Below are 18,180 nucleotides of genomic sequence, written 5' to 3'. Positions count from 1 at the left end.
CATTCCCACTAAAATCCCCTACGTCATACATCATTCGGAATTTCACTCCTCATATGAGTAAACTAAAATGCATGATTTTGTAAGTATATATGTAGATAGGTACTTATCTATTTGAGTGATATCGAAAATATTAAATTATTTAAAATGAATTATTTTCATCGAATTACATATGTAATTTTCCCTGAAAAAGAGTTGGAGAGAGTTTTCACTCTTAATTAGTTGGTGTAGTATTTGTACTAACTGAAGGATTCGTAAGAACCTCCGCTTTAGTTTTTCCTCAGCTTGGTTGGTTAGAGCTCAGAGGCCAGAGCCCAGAGGCCAGAGCCCAGAGGCCAGAGCTTGGAGCCCGGCGCCGTAGCAGAGGAACAGAGGCGGCCGCGGCCGGGCGGGCCACGTAGAGAGAGACTATAGAGACAGATAGATCCCCTCCCCGCCGCCTCCGCGCGGGCCTTCCCCGCAGCCAATCCGCGCGCTCCATCGCCCGACTCTAACGTCACACCGCCGGCTGTACTGAGCGGTGCCGGTAACGCGCTCTCTCTCTCGGTACTTTCGGACGACAAACTTCGGACACTGGGGAAAACAATCATATTTCCACTTTTTAAAAAATCGAAAAAAAAAACACCGGGCACCGCCAGGCGGCGCGCCGGGCGCGGTGGCACTTTCCCGCCCGCGGGATTTTTTTGACAGTTCCGAATTCGAAGAGCGCGCGTGAACTTTCCCGCGCGTTTTAACTTTTCTCAACTAACTTTAGAAGTAAACTTGTGTTGTAGATACTAATTCTGAACTAATCGTAACTATTTTGACTGGATCGAATTATATCATAAGAAAAGTTGCATTTAGGAATCAGTGTTGCTCATATGACTGGTTGGTTGAAAACAACTTGCTAGAGTTGCTTCACCATGGACGAGTGGGAGCGTCACGTGACTCCGCTCCTGCAGGATATAGGGTGTTCAGGAGATGGACACGAAGATTTCTTCAATCCGCATGAGGTCAGACACTTTCATTTTTAATTATTTTGAATAAATTTTTCATTATGTGTACGTAAACTAATAATAATATTAATCGACTAAGTTACACAATAACTATGATTTATATACTTACAAAACACCAATTTGTTAATGTACTCTAAATAATTTTACATGACTGTATTTGCGAACTCAAATTCAATATGTATTATTCGTGCTAAATTTAATTTATTGTCTGATTTATTAACTGAATTGATTTAATAAAACGTCATTTTTAATTTCAACGATATTCTTTCGTAACATACGTAGGACATAACTTCAAATATAGCTCGGGCATTCCTAATCATTTGGACGGGGAGAATTTGCTTTAACGGGGAATCGAATTAGAAACCAATAGGAACGTAAATAACCAATAGATTCCCATATAGTGAACGTCACTTTTTTGCGAAATTGTTTTTAAAATTAATTGTGGACGGTATCCAACTTCGTGAATAAGGTCTCTGTGAGTGTTCATGTTATGTCTTACATCAGCAGTAAAGGTGTTTTTTTTGTTTCGGTAAGGCTCATCATAAATAATGATTAGTAACTTAAACTGTCATCCCAGATACATTATCTTTTTTTTGCACTGCAGCAGATATCGAACCCATAACATCTCAACTAAAGTAATCTCAATAAGATTACTTCTTCTAACTAAGAATTTTATAATGTTCTGATCTTATTATTGAAAAGGATTTTTTTTAAATTTCCTTCTTCCATTACAGTAAGCCGAAAATGTTGCTTATGTCGTAAATATTAATACATTAAATATGAATTATAATGTTGTACGTTTGAAATAGTGGTGAAATTAATAAAAATAAAATCATGCTGTAAATTACCTACACGCGAAGTCACTTACGGTGCACGTGATCTATTGCTAAATTTATACCGAATTCATCGAACTCAAGAAGCCAAAGTCCGATAATTGACCAACTGACGCTGTCTATCATCAGGCTTAGAAATATTGCCAACAACGCTGACAACAATTTTCCAAGAACGCTTCTAGATAAGTACTTGTGCTAAAGAAGAAAAAAATAATGATATATAAAAATAGTGTATTTTAATCTTACTTTTAATATTTTTTATTTCTATTTTCTTTAAAATATCTTTTTATCAATCAGTTTAATCTTTATTTTTATTTCAATTCTTAATAAAATATTATTATTTCTTTTTTTTTTGAATTACTATAATATGTCATTTTCCCTTATGTTTTATGATTTGTTCTACAAATATTATTTTGTTATTCTTACATAAATCATGTACGACTACCATAATACGGGCATGAGCCTAGTATGGTAGTTGAGAAAATCACCAAAATCGTAATCTTTTAAAATTTATAATATAAATAAAACGCATCCACTGCAAAATGTTTGTATTGGGACTAAATTCTACGACACAATATTGAAGTTCAACGTATTGTCCAACTCGCCAGCGGTGTTATTGGGATAAGCGATTTTTTTGTATAATAAGGCGTAAATTTAGCACATGATACTAAATTAGTTTTAAGTAGAGAGTTGATATTATTCTGTCAATAAACATACTCTGAGTAATTGACGTGTTGTAATTTCGCCATGTTTCGGAAAGGCTGACGCTTTAGCCAGGCGTCTACTAACGTCAGCATAATTCTTCAGCAAACTGCGGATTTTGGTACATAGGCTGACTCCTATACGTGTTGTTAGTCAATTTTGAATTATATGCAGTTTCTAGTAATCGATCATAACCGCTTTTCCCAATTAGGAATTGCAAAGAATTTGATTGGAAATACGTGTAGGGGATCGTTCCTCCGCTCGCCGCCGTAAATCATTGTAACCTAAACAAACCATGAGATCCCTCCTCTGCCCGGTCCCGCCCACTGCCTACAAGACAACTCAACGGGGAAAAAGGAAATATCAATAAGACAACACAAAATAAACAACGAGAATTGAACAACGAATAACATAAATCTTTTTCAATTGTCAATAAATTCTTGGTAAATGTAATCCACGACAAGCGGCGATTAACATCTTTCACTTCGGTGCGTTTGCGCAGAAAATTTTTGAGTTTTCTTTGTGCAATATGAGTTACTGTCATTTTGACATTTCGTGTCGTGTTGGAAAAAATTGGAAACAAATACAAACCTACTTTATATCTTACCCTACTTAATATTAATTTATTATTTGTCAAACATTTGTATAGCTTCCATGGGGCATCGTTTCTCATTTCTGGTGTCTCGTGTGTTTGATTTCGTTTATATAGGAACCTAAATAATTGTTTTGTGATACTGATATTGCTGATTTAAAAATATTTTCGATTTGTATTGAGAGAAACTTACAAATCACTTTCCAAATAATTGTTTGCCCAAAAAAATATCCTTTGCAGTCGAAAGTGAGGTCAACAGCTTCTCTATCTTATCATCTTGAATAATTTCATAATATGTACTTTACTAATTATCGATGTATCTATGACCCATACGTTAGAACTGATACAGCAAAAAACTTATACAGCGCCTACTGGGAATCACCAATCAATCACCTTCCCGTCGGTTTTTCCAGACCAGACATTCAACATGATTTAGAATAATAACAACTCATTATTTGATAATCAGAGATTGGCGTAAGGAGTAAAACTAAAATTGTGCCATCATTAAAAATTATGGAGGAAAACCAAAAAGAGAACTCGCCGGAGTTGCTGTTGGAAGATTTGTTTTATTTATTTGGTGTTCCTCGTGACACAATCGATGAAAACAGCTGTTAAGATTGCTCTAATTTGAGATCGTCTTACTACTAGGATTATAAGGCTGGCCGCATACATACGTTTTTCGTATTCGATTTCCGAATTCATTTTCCGTATTCGGACATCCGAATGCACGGAATCAGTAGAAAATACATTAACTGCCGCACACGTTCGTTTTAATTCCGAACGGAACAAATTCCTTACGCACGTTCCGAATGCGAACCGGCGCGTTCGGAGAAAACGAATGGAAAAAACCTAATGACGTCATGTGGAACGCAGCTATTGCATACAGTTTGTTTGTGCCGACGCAAACGTACGGAAATTTCCATTCGTAATTCAGTGTTGCCAACGGATCTTGACCTAATATCGCCGTTTCTCATACATAAGGTAGCGTAAAGTAGCCGAATTTGCTGTTAGGTGGGACATGTTTAAAATTGATGTTTTTACGTGAAAATAAAAAAATTTCGTGGGGGGGGGGGGTGGCTAGAGAATTTCAAAAAAATAAAATTTGTCCCCAGAAAATAAAAAAAATTCATGGGGACCCTTGGCTAGAGAATTTCAAGAAAATATAAAATTTGTCCCCAGAAAAATAAATTTCATGGGGGAGGGGGGTGGCTAGAGAATTTCGGGACATGTTTAAAATTGATGTTTTTGAAGTAGCTTAATTGGCGACCAGTCGCCTTTTAGATTTTTTCGGCGCCGATTCTCGCTCTGAGTAGCCTAAATGGCGATATATCGCCCTTGTTGGCAACACTGGTTCTGACGTTTATACATTACGAATGAAGAAAAACGAACGTTTGCGCTAGTCTCACGGAATTCCGAATACGGAAAACGAATTCGTAAATCGAATACGGAAAACGTATGTATGCGGCCAGCCTAAGGTACACCTCGCAACCTTTATGACATGCCAGTAGATCAGATTAGAACCTCGATGAATTGAATCAAACTTGGCTTCCGTGATACGATTAGCTTTGTTTCAATAACTGAAAGTGTTTTTTTATCTTTCAGTTATCGAAAAATCATTTCAGTTTTACAAGGATCACTCAGGATGCGGTCACTGAACCCAAAAAGGTAGTATTGGCAAAAAAATCACCGGAACGCGACAACCATCCTTGATGATGTACCTGAAGGTGGAACAATTTTGTATGTAGAATTAGAGCAGATAACGTAATTAACAACTACTAGAAGACTTATGAATAATTAAAATACGACAATAGTTCTAATAAATGATATATCAGAACCCGCTTGTTTTACAATGTAGTTTATGTGTTTGCAAACATAAAATTTTTATATGAAAGTCGAAGAATTTTGATTGTAGTATGCTAAATGTCATATTTAAATGGCATTCCTAAAATTTCGATACAAACAAAGAATGTTTCGTTTTAGGTATACATTAATCATGTAATACAGCGCTTTATGTACACGTTTGTACACTCTGTGTACATTGCCATCTACTCATATGTAATATGTTTGTGTACCTAGATATAATATGTAGGTACACCTAGTATGTATTGATTACCCCCCTACCAACCTTTACATACATATTAAATGCAAACACGCGACAAGTCGATACTATCTATATTCAAAACTATTTGTCCGGAATTGTATCATGCCTGTTCGATACTGCGAAGGGACTCTGTGTAATCTTAGTAGAGTAAAGCATTAATTAATATAAACATATAATTAAAAAGTTTTATGCTATCTTTTAATGACATGAATATGTTAAATCTCAACATTGAATGTAGCTTGATTAGTGGCGGAATTTATGGCTTCCTCGATGAATCCATATTAAAATTATTATTGAGAGGTAGAATTCCTGGTTCGCATCTCCGCTGCTAAACACTGGTATAATCAACTTCCATTAAACTTCAAGTAGGCTTATCGCGTATAAAAGATAACACGGCGTACAATACAATGTACAAACAGACTCGAGCTCGTTGACAATGAGAGACGCATGGCACTATTTGCCCAATGGTCGGTGCTCGATGCTCGATGCCCGCTGCCCGCTGCCCGCTGCCCGCATGGACATCGGACAATAGAAGATGTTATCGGAACGTCTCATGGCGCCACCACCACCGTCATTCTTGCTCAACCATGGATCTCTGGACATCAAACCTCCCCCATTACACGTCCTAGGTAATAAATCAACACAAAAAAAAACTAGAAAAAACACGTTCCTTGCAACTTGCAACCCTAAAAGCGGGTGAGATATTATTGTGACCGTTGTCCTTTTTACACCATGTAAGCCCAGATGTCAGACACACCCATTTTTGTATCCTCGATTTAGTTGTTCCGGAATGGCATGACATAATAAAGAAACCTAGGAGTGCCAATAAGCCAAATTACTGCGAGATAAATCTCTCACTAATGGTTCATCTGTCTGATGGTCAGACTTGACAATTAATGTGGTTTCCAATTTAGCAGGAAACTTATAACTTACATCACGACTTGTGACTGTGTAAGTTTATTATGCAAATACCATGCAGGAACTTCAAAACAGCAAAAGCCGCAAGGTATGTTTTTTTTATCGGAAACAATATCTAAAAAGGCTGCTTTGAATGAACAATAATAATTATGCCAACCGTCTTACGACAGAATCCTTATCCTAAATTTGAAGTGAAATGACACTAAACAGTGCTTTACAAATGCTATGTTATTATTATTAGTATTTTAAGTAACAAATTTGCTTTAATAATCTTTATTTCGCTTCAAATACATAATTTATTGACTACGTTTGATTACGTCCTCAGACTTTTATTTTTATAACACCTTTATTTTGACGTACGTTAATTAATAAAATAATCCAATTGACTGAGCGAGCGAAGTTCTCTTTTAAATTTTTAAAGTTTTTGATTTTCGTCAGTATCTTCCATCATGTCCGGTCAATCCTGTCAAGATGGTAGCCGTGTTGGATGGTACATTTTTACTCCGCCAGACTTATTTAGATGAGTAAAATCTGAAAAAAAACAGCATTGGGCGAGGTCTGCTGTTCACAGATCAACTAACAATATATACACGGCTTTTATAGGTCTTGGTTTTATAAAGAATGACACATGATGACGGTATTTCAATAATGAAACAAATTATAATAATATAATATATAAAAAAAAAAAACAAAAAATATTTAATTAAAAATTTAAAAATAATGTTTTGCCACATGAACTTATACGCTGAGTCAAAACAGAATTCGAATATTTAATTGTTGGAATGCCAATACTTTTTGTCTTAAATTTTGTCGACAGCTTATTCAACTTAAGACACTCACTGCTGCATGGTGTCCTCGTAATAATCTATTACTTATGGTTAGACATTACCTAATAATATCAGAATCTTTTGAACGGCGACTACATACCTCTATTAAGCTTTCAAAATAAGTTCTGTGAGAAAATTCTAGCTTTGAAAAGTTATTTTTTTCTTAAAAAATCTGCTAAAATCAATATTTTTATAAGTAGTATTAATCCAAACGTTTTGCAAAGTTCGGCATAATGTAAAATAAGTTAATAATGTATAAACTCAAAGTCTTTACTGTTTTGGTATTTATTTGGTAGAAATCCACCTTTTTTAAATGTGTATATAATTTTATATAAAATAATACTTAAAACAGCTGGGATACAAAATCATTAGGTGAGCAATCTAGCAAAACTTTTTTTTAAGTCCCCGTCGTTGCCAGGGCTTTTTATTAGAGTTTTTCGAAATCAGGTGTAGACAGTAATTTTCCTCTTATTTTGAACTTCAAGTATGCAAAATTTCATCGAAAAGTATAGAAATTCTGTTAGGTAAAATTAGAAAATTCATTTAAGCTGTCTCCATTCTCTTGTTTTAAAGATCAAGTGTTAAAAAAAATCATCAATCTTAAAATAAAAATCTCAATTGTAGATTTGTTTAAAAAACGACGCCACCAGTGAAATCCTTGTATATAATTTCTTCTTGAACAATAGAAAATTCACTTTGTGATTTAATTTAAATTAAATAAATAACTTTTTAAGTACAACTATTTAATCAAAAAGGACCGAGAAGTTTCAAAACCATTAGTTAAGATCAACATATGGTGAAAATAAACTAATTAAAAAAATACTCAAAATAAACCTTATTTATATACGTATATAATGGAAGAAATGTATAAAATTGTGTAATACATATCTTATAATAAAAAAGTTAATGCCAGTGTCGATGCGCATTACAAAATGTTAACAAAGGCATAAAACCAGCCAGTTTATATGGAAATTGGCACAGGACCTTTAATAACTTAAGTCCTTAACTACTAATAGTTATTGTTGCACTTTTGATGTGTGGTGTTGAACCAGTTAAAATCATTTAGCGCTTTACGCAACATTGCGCGACCACAACCAAAACAACAGAACAACAGAACAGCCACTAAGTCTTGACGAATAATTTAAGAAGTTTCTCGGAGGCACCGGCGCGGGCTTAAGCAAGTTATGCTCTACAAAATGCATAACAATAAAACATCATGTTTACAGGCATATCAAACGTTTCTGTATGCTTTACGGATAGATAACTATTTTATGGGCAAGTACCTTGATACATAGATATGCGTTTTAATTGTTTTCAAAATATTAATATTCAATCGTGTTTATTTTATTAATAAATTTCTTAAAAGCAACAATTTATAACCGTTTTCAAATTTTTTTTACTTAAAACAGGATTTTTTATAGTAGTAGTTCTGTGAACAGTACACGGAGAAAAGTTACTAAAATTGAATATTGCTAATTTATTAAGAAACTCTTAAAATCATTCGTAATCTGGTTAAAAACGGAATTGCAGTCCCTTAACGAATGACTGGATAGGTTTCCTAATAGGTAAACTTTTAGTAAAATACTAATAAAATCGTGAGGTCGTAACATGTGTTCATAAAAATCCTAATATTTCCGCCTTTCATCATTGTATATTATAAAGGCAAATGCAGGTGCATGAACACGTTCCTTTGTATTGGGAATTTACTAAAAGTTTATCAGGAAACGGCGTGTTTTTAAACAATACCGTTTTTAACCGGATAGCCAATAATTTGAAAACATTTTTAATAAAAAAGCAATTTTCATTATTTTCCGTGTGGGCTTCGCGTAATGCAGATTATTCCGGTAAGACAGCTCTGTATGGAATAAAAAGGTACTATCAAACACGCTACCATCTAGACAGGATTGACCGGACCCGGAGAACAAACCAATTTACGGAAATACGAAATGTAATGGAAATATGAAATTTAGATACATTTAATTGACTGTTAAAAATAAAATGCAACATATTTTATTTTCATATTATTTTTAGCGTGTTTTAGAAGTGGGGTAGTAAAGATTGTATCACACAAAACAATGGGTAGAATATAATAAATATAATTGACTATGCATGTATTATAAATCGAATCCAAATCTGATATCTTTTGATATAATTATAGTTTCAATTATTGCTAATAAATATTCATATTTTAATTATTCGTTATTTTTTAATACGACGCTTTATTTAATTGTCCAATTATGAGTATTTATTTTAACTCGTGCGCCAAATGGGGCGCTTGGTACATTCTGTCATTGAAACCTTAAATTTTTTAAGTTTTAAAATATGTTTGCAATAAAACCGCAATCATAGCATGCATGAAAAAATGATTTTTTAAGATAATTAAATTTTATAGATATTACAGGTAACTGTAGTATTATAAAAATGAAATCTATAAAGTTATTGCATGAAAATAACATTTATAATATTCTCAATGCATTATTCAATAATAAAACAGGGGGTCCGGGGGTAAAAAGTGCGCTTCGGGAGGTGATTCTACATGATGTTAGAAGTAAAAAATATGAACTTTACTTTTATTTTACTTTTGTGAAATTCAATGCGATAATATTTTTCCATAGAAGAATATTTATTTTCGCATACAAACAATACAACTGTTTAACCTAAAAACTACCTTAATGTTATCGGATTACAAATCCTACATTTAAATGTCACATGTTCCAAAATCAAAATGTTTGTACACAAAAAGTGTAATACAAAACAAATTTAATTGATTAATTTGAGGGGGTCAATAAACGAGTATGTGCACGCGCACTTTGTGATGCGTTATATGAAACTCAAAAGTCAGCGTCTACTAAATATGCTGATCAATAGAATTCACTGGATTACCGACGGACAGAGCTGTCCATCACCTGGTTGGATGTGTCTCCCAAGTATGCTGACGGTGCAGCGAGTTCAACAGAATGCGTTGGAGCTTGTACTTGATTCTACGATGCAATATTGCAGTTCAACAAAGGACAAAACTCTTTAAAATAATATGCAATTCAATCGATTTTAAGTGTTTTAGGATTATTCTGTTTACTGAATGATCATGTCAGCATAATTTTCCAACAAAGTAAGGAGGCACGACCGTAGTCTGACTCCTACAAATTAATATAAAAACACTGCAAGCTATCTTCATTTTCAGCGGATTGAACACATTGTACCTATACACACGCGATTCTTAAACGTCACCATGAGAATAATAGTTCCATTCATTCGTTACCATTTATTTGTTGCTCGTGATGGTTTAATTATTACAATTTTTACAGCAAAAGGAAGCAGAGTAAGCACGTGTTTTTTCTTTCTTACTGTTAGTAACACCCTTTTAAATAGCAGCGCTTGCACCAGGTACCTATTCTGTCCTATAACTCACACGTCTTGCCCCTATGTGTGATGCCACCTGCGACTAGTGCCGTTGCAGTCCCTACCTAATTGTAGTACCTCCTTCAACTGACTACTTGATCCACATTTATAGTCACATGACTTTTAAATATAATTTTGTAAACTTCAACATCGATTGATTAAGTGAAGCAGGCAATGTCTATAGAGCTTCAAAGACAGTCATCCAGAGGTAGACCAAAGAACTCCTGGATGACCCAATGCTCCAAAATCCTACAAAGAAACGGCCTAGATGAAAGCGACACTCAGAACCGAAGAAGCTATAACCTGAGAACGAGAAGAGCCGACCCCAACAGCCTACCTAGGCAATGAGTTGGGATAGTGCTAGGAAGAAGAAGAAAGAAGAACATCGATTGATTAATAAAAATGAAGTCACTTCTTAAATAGTTTTCAATTCTACCCCTGTATTTCCCAGTGAACTATAAGAAAGCGCTTGTGCTTATGATTTATGTGTTGTTTTAATTAGTACCGTTCATTTGATCCCTTTATTTTGTACGTCAACCACCATCTTTCAGCAACATAAATAATATGTGTTTTGTTTGTTGTTCTATGCAATGTTTGCTACTAAATTTCCACCTTCCAATGTATTTTGCTACCTACTTAATATATGATGTTTGCCTCCTCAACTACAATTCATGAAGAAATTTATGCTTTTTCACTTTGCTACCTCTGACTAGGTACTTATTTTGGCCACCTTCACTATCTCATTGCAACCTAGCACCACCTAACTTCGCCCTACAACCCAGAAGACAAATTTCCGACTCCATAAAAAGTAATTGCCGCACCGAGTGCGTCGTACGCATCTTGAATACTCCAGCCATTGCATGCAATCAGCATTGCATTCGCATTACGTCTCATTCGTGAATGTGCACTTTAGGGACAAGAAATCATTAAATAAATGGAACCGGTGGAATAATTATCGATTTAAAACTGGTTGTCTTCATAATAATTTGAGTAATTTTTTTCTTTTAAAAATATTTAACCATAATTTAGTAATAATGATTGTAATGGGTTTAATTTGTGAAATGTCTCCGGGAGCTTCGCAAAAATAATGTAGTTGTTAACATATAACTAACGAATGGTAACAAATAACCACTCGAGTAAACCCACTATGATTGTTTGATAGAAAAACGCTTACGCCTCCACGGAGAAAACTTACTGATATGAAATATTGTTAATTTACGGTTAGTTTTTCTATTAAAAATGGGACTGGAGGCATATAACAAATGATTTGACAAATTTCATAACAAACCATCACTAAAGCGTGAATATGTTGTGAGGAAGTCTCGTCAATTATATTTATTCGGACAACGCCATCTGCGTGAACTTGTGTTCAGGTATATTCAGAATTACTTTTATTTTATTAGGAAATGGTCATGCAGTTACATTTTTAACATTATCTTGATAAAAATCCGTACTCATTTTTCTCTATTTCACAAACTGTACCTATAGCCAGGTAAAAACCAAAATTACACATTTATGCAAATAGATTTTGTTCATGTTTCCCAGTAAAACAAACAGTATCTGATCGCCTTTTGTAATCAATAATATCGCATAATGCACTTTTAAACTCTGTTTTTAGACCTTAATGACTTCATACGTAATAAAACAGCTAGTAGACGTATCTACCTATAGACATATATGGCTCGGTAAATAAATTTCAATATGTAAATATTTTTTATCATGTTGCATGATTGCATCAATAACAAATGCGCCTACTGACGTTGGGTTTGTAGAACATTATTTAAGCAGTTAATTTTGCACTCGCGCGTTGTTACTAATAATTATAATTTTCCCACTGACCAAGAATGATGAACCCTTTTGGTTCCACCTGCGCGATGACAGTATACATCGTATCAATCATGTTCCTTCAGTTCCTACAATATCACAAGTATTGTATTGTTACTTGTCTAAAACGATAAACTGTGTGGTAAAAGGTGATAGCTGGAGCGGTAAAATATACCGAGTGATTTTGGGTTAAACATAACAAAAAGACGGGTCCCCTTAGCCAAACATTATTTCACTTGTAGGTGGGAAACAGCGATGAAGTACTTTTAAAGGGTGTGTTATCTTAGTAGGGTGCTAAGTGTGTTGGATAACCTAGGTGTGTCATCAGGATGAACTACTCACTTTCCTTATTTCTACAATAACCAAATGGTAGCTATTTTTGGGAACTTTTCACCTCGAACAGCACAAAAAACGAAAGAATTTTGCTATTCACAAAAGGACTAAAACTGAGCTGTGTAAGGTTTTATAGTTGTAAGATAAACTACAATAACTCTCATTAACACTGTCTATTGGTTCTACGCCACTTTGCCCATGAGTTATTAGACAAATTACCAGCTCAAATTTCCACTATCTAAAAAAGTTAGCACCAAAAGCACTACTTTTTCAATAGTATTCTAGTAATAAAAAAACACTTTACTACTCTCAAATTGGAAAATTAAAAGTATGACTAAAAAAAAACTCAAACTCATTAGAAAAAAGTATTGGTTATCGTAGCAGAAAAAAAACATCAACTTAATACTGGACAATCGCATTTATCTTCATCGTGCAAATTTGGGGTTATACCACTCTTCCGCCAGTGGCATCACTTATCGCTCCATCAACATTTACGTAATCCTCCATGATAAAAGAAGGTGCTAATGAAAGGGTTTGTTGAAATACACAATTAATTGGCCTGAGATGCCGGAGGGGAGGTGCGGTAATGGTGGTTTGATTGATTCATGGTAATGCAATAACTCCTCACATGTCGGTATTCGAGTTCAGAATACCGTTGTATCGGGACTAGCGGATTCGGGAGTGCATTGACCAATCCTAGCTGCACACGCGGCACGAATTTAAAAAAATAGAACTTATGTTATTGATTGTGTATTTTGAATATGTATCAATATATACATAATATTAGACATGCACTGGACAGATATAGTTCATAATTTAGAAGTCCAAATACGAACGATTGAAAATTGCATTTTCAATTTGTATAAATATAAGATAACTCCGATGACTAAAACACTTCACGAAGAGCGAACATATAAAATTACACAACATGTAATCTATATTATATGGAAACATTGATTGGTCGATGTAGTAAAGGAAGTGCTAAGTGATTTTTTTGTTCATTTGTGTTATTTTTATACTTACCTCAAATTATATTTGTCTTTTTTATTTGAGAAACTTTGCTTGTTGGATATCTGAAAATGCTTGCAAATTATATATAAATGAATGTTTATTTGTTTGTCCCCTATAGACTGAAACAACTACTGGACCGATAACGCTGAAAATGTTTGTTAAAAGTTTGTTCTTATTGGTGTCAGGAGTGTTTAGAGACAATTGTGAATAGTAGAAGTCGAGGACGCTTAAGGGAGACTTGACGCATTATCTGCAGTGGAATGACTTACGGAGTCTAATAAAAGTTGATATAATGTAGTTTTTTTTATAGTAACAATTGTATACAGTAGTAAACTGTATACAAACTCGGGGACGCCCGAGGAAGACATGGCAAGATCAAGCAAAACTAAAATTTTAAAAGTTTTTTTTAAATTTTTTAGAATAACATTATTCCATCTTAAAAATAGACCCAGTATTCAGGTATACTCGAATCACAACCTCAAAACTTAAGCCCAAACCATTCATATTCCCGTGAAACGCCGGGTTAACGGTAAACGCCAGCTAGTAATTTATGTAATTCAATAACTAGTGAGAGTTTCAACTTTTTGAGAACATACATCCTTTCCTATTGTTCCATTTCATAAAAATCATTATCTCCTAATAATTGTGTATTAGAAGATCCATAAAACATTTTAGACCAAACAAATTAACAAGAGTAATCAATTTTAACATTTAATTATGAGTTTGAAAGGATCCACACACATTCTGCCACTAACAATCATTTTACGTATCAATCAATCAATAATACATCCTTCCTCTTTATTATTGCTACACAACCTTATAATAAAGATAACTGCCCAGCTAAATAATATGTCAGTTCTGATAGGGCTGCACCAAATAAAATGTTATAATAAATAACAAAATTTTAAACAATGATACTATCTTTAAATATACATTCAGGAGGTTTTTCAATGTTGGGCCCTTTGTAAAAAGTACAGAAATTTGTTTTCTTTTCTTTAAAACACAAACACACACAAACACACACACACATACATACACATACACACACATACACACACCTAAGTACTACACACGTCACCTTGTAACTACTGAATATATACACCATATACAAGACATCACAAGGAAACACATCGTAGGTACTTGAAATATTTAATATCTGTAAATTACTTTTGTACTGATTGTTTCCGGAATATCAAACAATAATAATAAGCCCTTTATTCTGAACTTCTGTTAGGTATACTAATATTAGAAATGTTTTTTTTGTTATAATATATCCCTAAGCTCAGTTTGCCTCTTGGCATAGGCCTTTTCTAACAATTTCCACTGGGACCTGTTAAAGTTGCAATATTGAGTATTTTGTTTCTTCTTGTTGTTAGAGGGTTGTGGTCTATAACTCCCGCGGGGACCAGCCGAATTGGGAGACAATATATGGGAATATCAAATAAAAAAATGCAAATATATATGTACAACACAAAATTACATGTTACACATTACATAATTGGAAGAAATATTTGATATTAAATTAAAATATTATCAATTTTGCACACCCTGCTGCAAGCAATATGCAGGATACAAGACACTGCAGGTGTGTCTCAAGGCGCCCTGACCCGGCCCATTACCGGCTCATTTACCCTAAACATCCAACCTTTAAGTCAGTCTTATGAGTCCGAGTCTTCCACGTTATTCTCACCACTTCGGAAGGAGCATCCATCCGATGTTCTAATGAGTCATGTCTGAGCCCAGGGCGTTACCGATCCCGGGCTAGTGGTAAATTATGGTATTTCGGGCATATTGGTGGATATTGGGGCATACATTGCACGTGCGGCCGGGCCCTGTGATTTAGAGGCGGATTCGTTTCCACTACACACACCGTTTAGGGACATCCCTACTTATTAACAATTAAATAACATGCAGTCAATATGCTTTTGGCTGCATCACAACAATTTAATCATGTCATATTTAGCTTATCTCGAGAGCTAAGTGGTTGCTTTTCAATAGAGCGTGAAAATAAATGTTTTAATTTTTAATCATAGAAGAAAAAGATGATACTAATAAATCTAAACAAAATATGAAACAGAATAGGACCCATAATGGAATCTGAAAGTGTCTTTGTCTCACCCGTCATTTGTGTCGACCTCTGAATTAATGATATTATATGTGGAGAAAACTGATATAAAATAATCTTTTTATTGGTATTCATGTTGAAAATGGCATTGCAGGCCTTTAACGAATGAATTGATAGATTTCCTAGCAAAATATCAGTAAAACGCGTATCTGTTTTTACGACGGCGGAACACGTGTTCGTAAAAATACTAATATTTTGGCATTTCATGAATGGACTGATATTTTCTCTTCTTCTTCGTGAGCCTTCTCGCCTTCAGCTTTTGTCATACGATCCCCTCTGATTTTATAGTTGGTGGTAGCTGGCAGTTATTTTCAGACCAGCAGCCTTCTGTTAGTCAATGGCTCCAGCCAATAACGTCATAACACGATGTTTGAGTGCAAAGGAACCTATTAAGTAAAAAGTTTAAGTGTAAGTTTGTTGAAAATACACAACGACAATGTGTGATGACCCCTCGGTGACTCCGGTGTCCTTAATGAGCGCTAAAAGTGAAATTTAATAACATTGTTATTTAGCGGTTCCCACATAAAGCTCCGGGACACTTCGTGAATACTGATTGTGATATAGACCGGTCGATGTAAGAAATGTTTGATATATCTGACGATAATGACGGCGGACAACCCTAACTGCCGCTCGGACCCACATGTTTTTTCCACGCAACCAACTATTAGTAAGGTGTTTAATACGAACCTACCATTAAAATCCGGTCTACATTGGGGCCGCTTGGCATAGCTGAGTCGTAATGAATGCCTAATTCCTCGACCTGATGTTTGGCAGTGAGTTATAAAAGCACAATATTCGGTGTTGCTTGTTAGCTACCCCTATTCCTGATGATATTAATTTACAATCAAGATAGGGGATGCCAGTATCCGGAATATATTCGTGCGTGCATTAAGAGTCTTCTGCTCTACATGTGTTACTTAAGTGTTCGCGATAGTATTATGTCGCTCTCGTATATTTATGTTAACTACTTAATTGCGTCAACTCCTTGCTCTATTATCATCAACATTCAACGACCATTTCTCTACCTTTATTATATTAGTTGTAGGTTTTTTGTTGTTGTTGCCACTGAACGCTTCATTAAATGGGTTGCTAATAAGTTTTAAACGATTGTTTGTGTGAATGAATGGTTATCAGATCTTCTGCGTAAAAAATATTATGACCACAAATGAAGTAAGTTAGTTATGAGGTTTATCACTTGGTACGTGTGAGGTTTAAATGCGGTTTACCAGTTACCACTCATATTCATACTTAACAAGACAAGACACAAGACTCTTATAAATGGGGATTTGTTTGACATCTTTTTTTTCAGACTGATACTAACGGGACCTACCTTAGCATTCCAATATTTTACGTAAAACGGTGTGTAAAATTTATAAAACTTGTAGATTTTTTAAACTTAGATTATTAGTTTTTAACTTCCAGAGGGATTCAATTAGAAACATCGGACATTGTAGTAAAGCGATTTAATTCAAATAAACCCAACAGAAAAATAAATTTTCTTTTCCTGCTATGGGAAATTCGACCGTATGTCCATCAACACGCCGGGCCGCGCGCTGAAATTTTTTACTTATACTGTAAAGATTTAATCTTCATTTGTATTTGCTAGGGCAAAATCGACCATAAGTCTGTCCATTACGCAAAAGTCGTGAGTCGCATATTTTTGTTTAGGCTTTCTTTACTTACGTCGTTAAGATTCCGACTTTATTTTAGGGTATTGTGTCGTCTTAATTGCCACCTCTTTTAAGAATAATATAACTGATCAAGTATTAAATGCTAACTAAATACTGAAATTGCCTTGATGTCCGCTTATCGAAAGATCACCTATCAATATTATTAAATAATGTAAGCTCCCAGTTCAACGTTTTTAGTTTTTTTGTGGTCGTTTAAAAATTAAGCAAAATGTATAATTAACCTTTCCCTTCTTTAAATGCGTTCCCTACGAATTTAATTGCTCAAATTACTTTTAAAAAATGCCATCTTAAATTTTACTGTTATCATTCCGAACATGCGTCTAATTACAAGTATCCGCACAGAAGTTGATCGTTAACCATTATCAGCTTAAACTATCGCTTTTCGAGTAACCCACATTGCAAAAAGTACGCGCGGAATTAAAATTGCGCAGAAATTTGAAGAGCGCCAAACGCGTTTTTATCTTGAAATCGACGAGCATATTTGATAACGTCGGGGAAACATGCGTGATATTCCGATCTTACGCACACTGAATGTTAAATGCAGCTACTGACTTTATGAAGAATCGCGTGCACTTCTTATAATATGAGAGGCTCACATGCGATGCTCGAATACAGCCTATACTAGCAGTTACTATACTATACCAGCAACAGCCACCAGCCTAGCTGAACGGTGTACGATGGGTCGAGTGTGAAAATATTGTTTTTATTGTTCGCTGCGATTCCGAGACACAAAATGCAAGGCGTAGGTAATTTACCACGCTAATAGGCTCAAGCAGTTGTTTGCTATTCTTCCCAAAGCCTCATCAGCTTCTCATTAGAAGCGAGTGTTAAT

General features: G+C 34.7%; 1 protein-coding gene across 1 annotated transcript in view; it reads left to right on the top strand.

Annotated features, from left to right (window-relative positions):
- The first annotated feature begins 598 nt into the window (after positions 1 to 598).
- The window catches only part of LOC149412486 (homeobox protein caupolican-like), a 158,582-nt gene continuing 141,000 nt past the window's right edge, over positions 599 to 18,180 (top strand). Inside the window, exon 1 of the mRNA XM_089646045.1 lies at positions 599 to 989. Within this exon, the coding sequence (XP_089502171.1) occupies positions 900 to 989 (90 nt within the window). The 5' untranslated portion in view covers positions 599 to 899. The remainder of the gene's footprint in view (positions 990 to 18,180) is intronic.

The sequence above is a fragment of the Hesperophylax consimilis genome, chromosome 23 (assembly GCF_061612785.1).
Source record: "Hesperophylax consimilis isolate HC1 chromosome 23, BYU_Hcon_1.0, whole genome shotgun sequence".
Lineage (NCBI taxonomy): Eukaryota > Metazoa > Arthropoda > Insecta > Trichoptera > Limnephilidae > Hesperophylax > Hesperophylax consimilis.
This window is presented reverse-complemented; position numbering and strand designations above follow the sequence as displayed.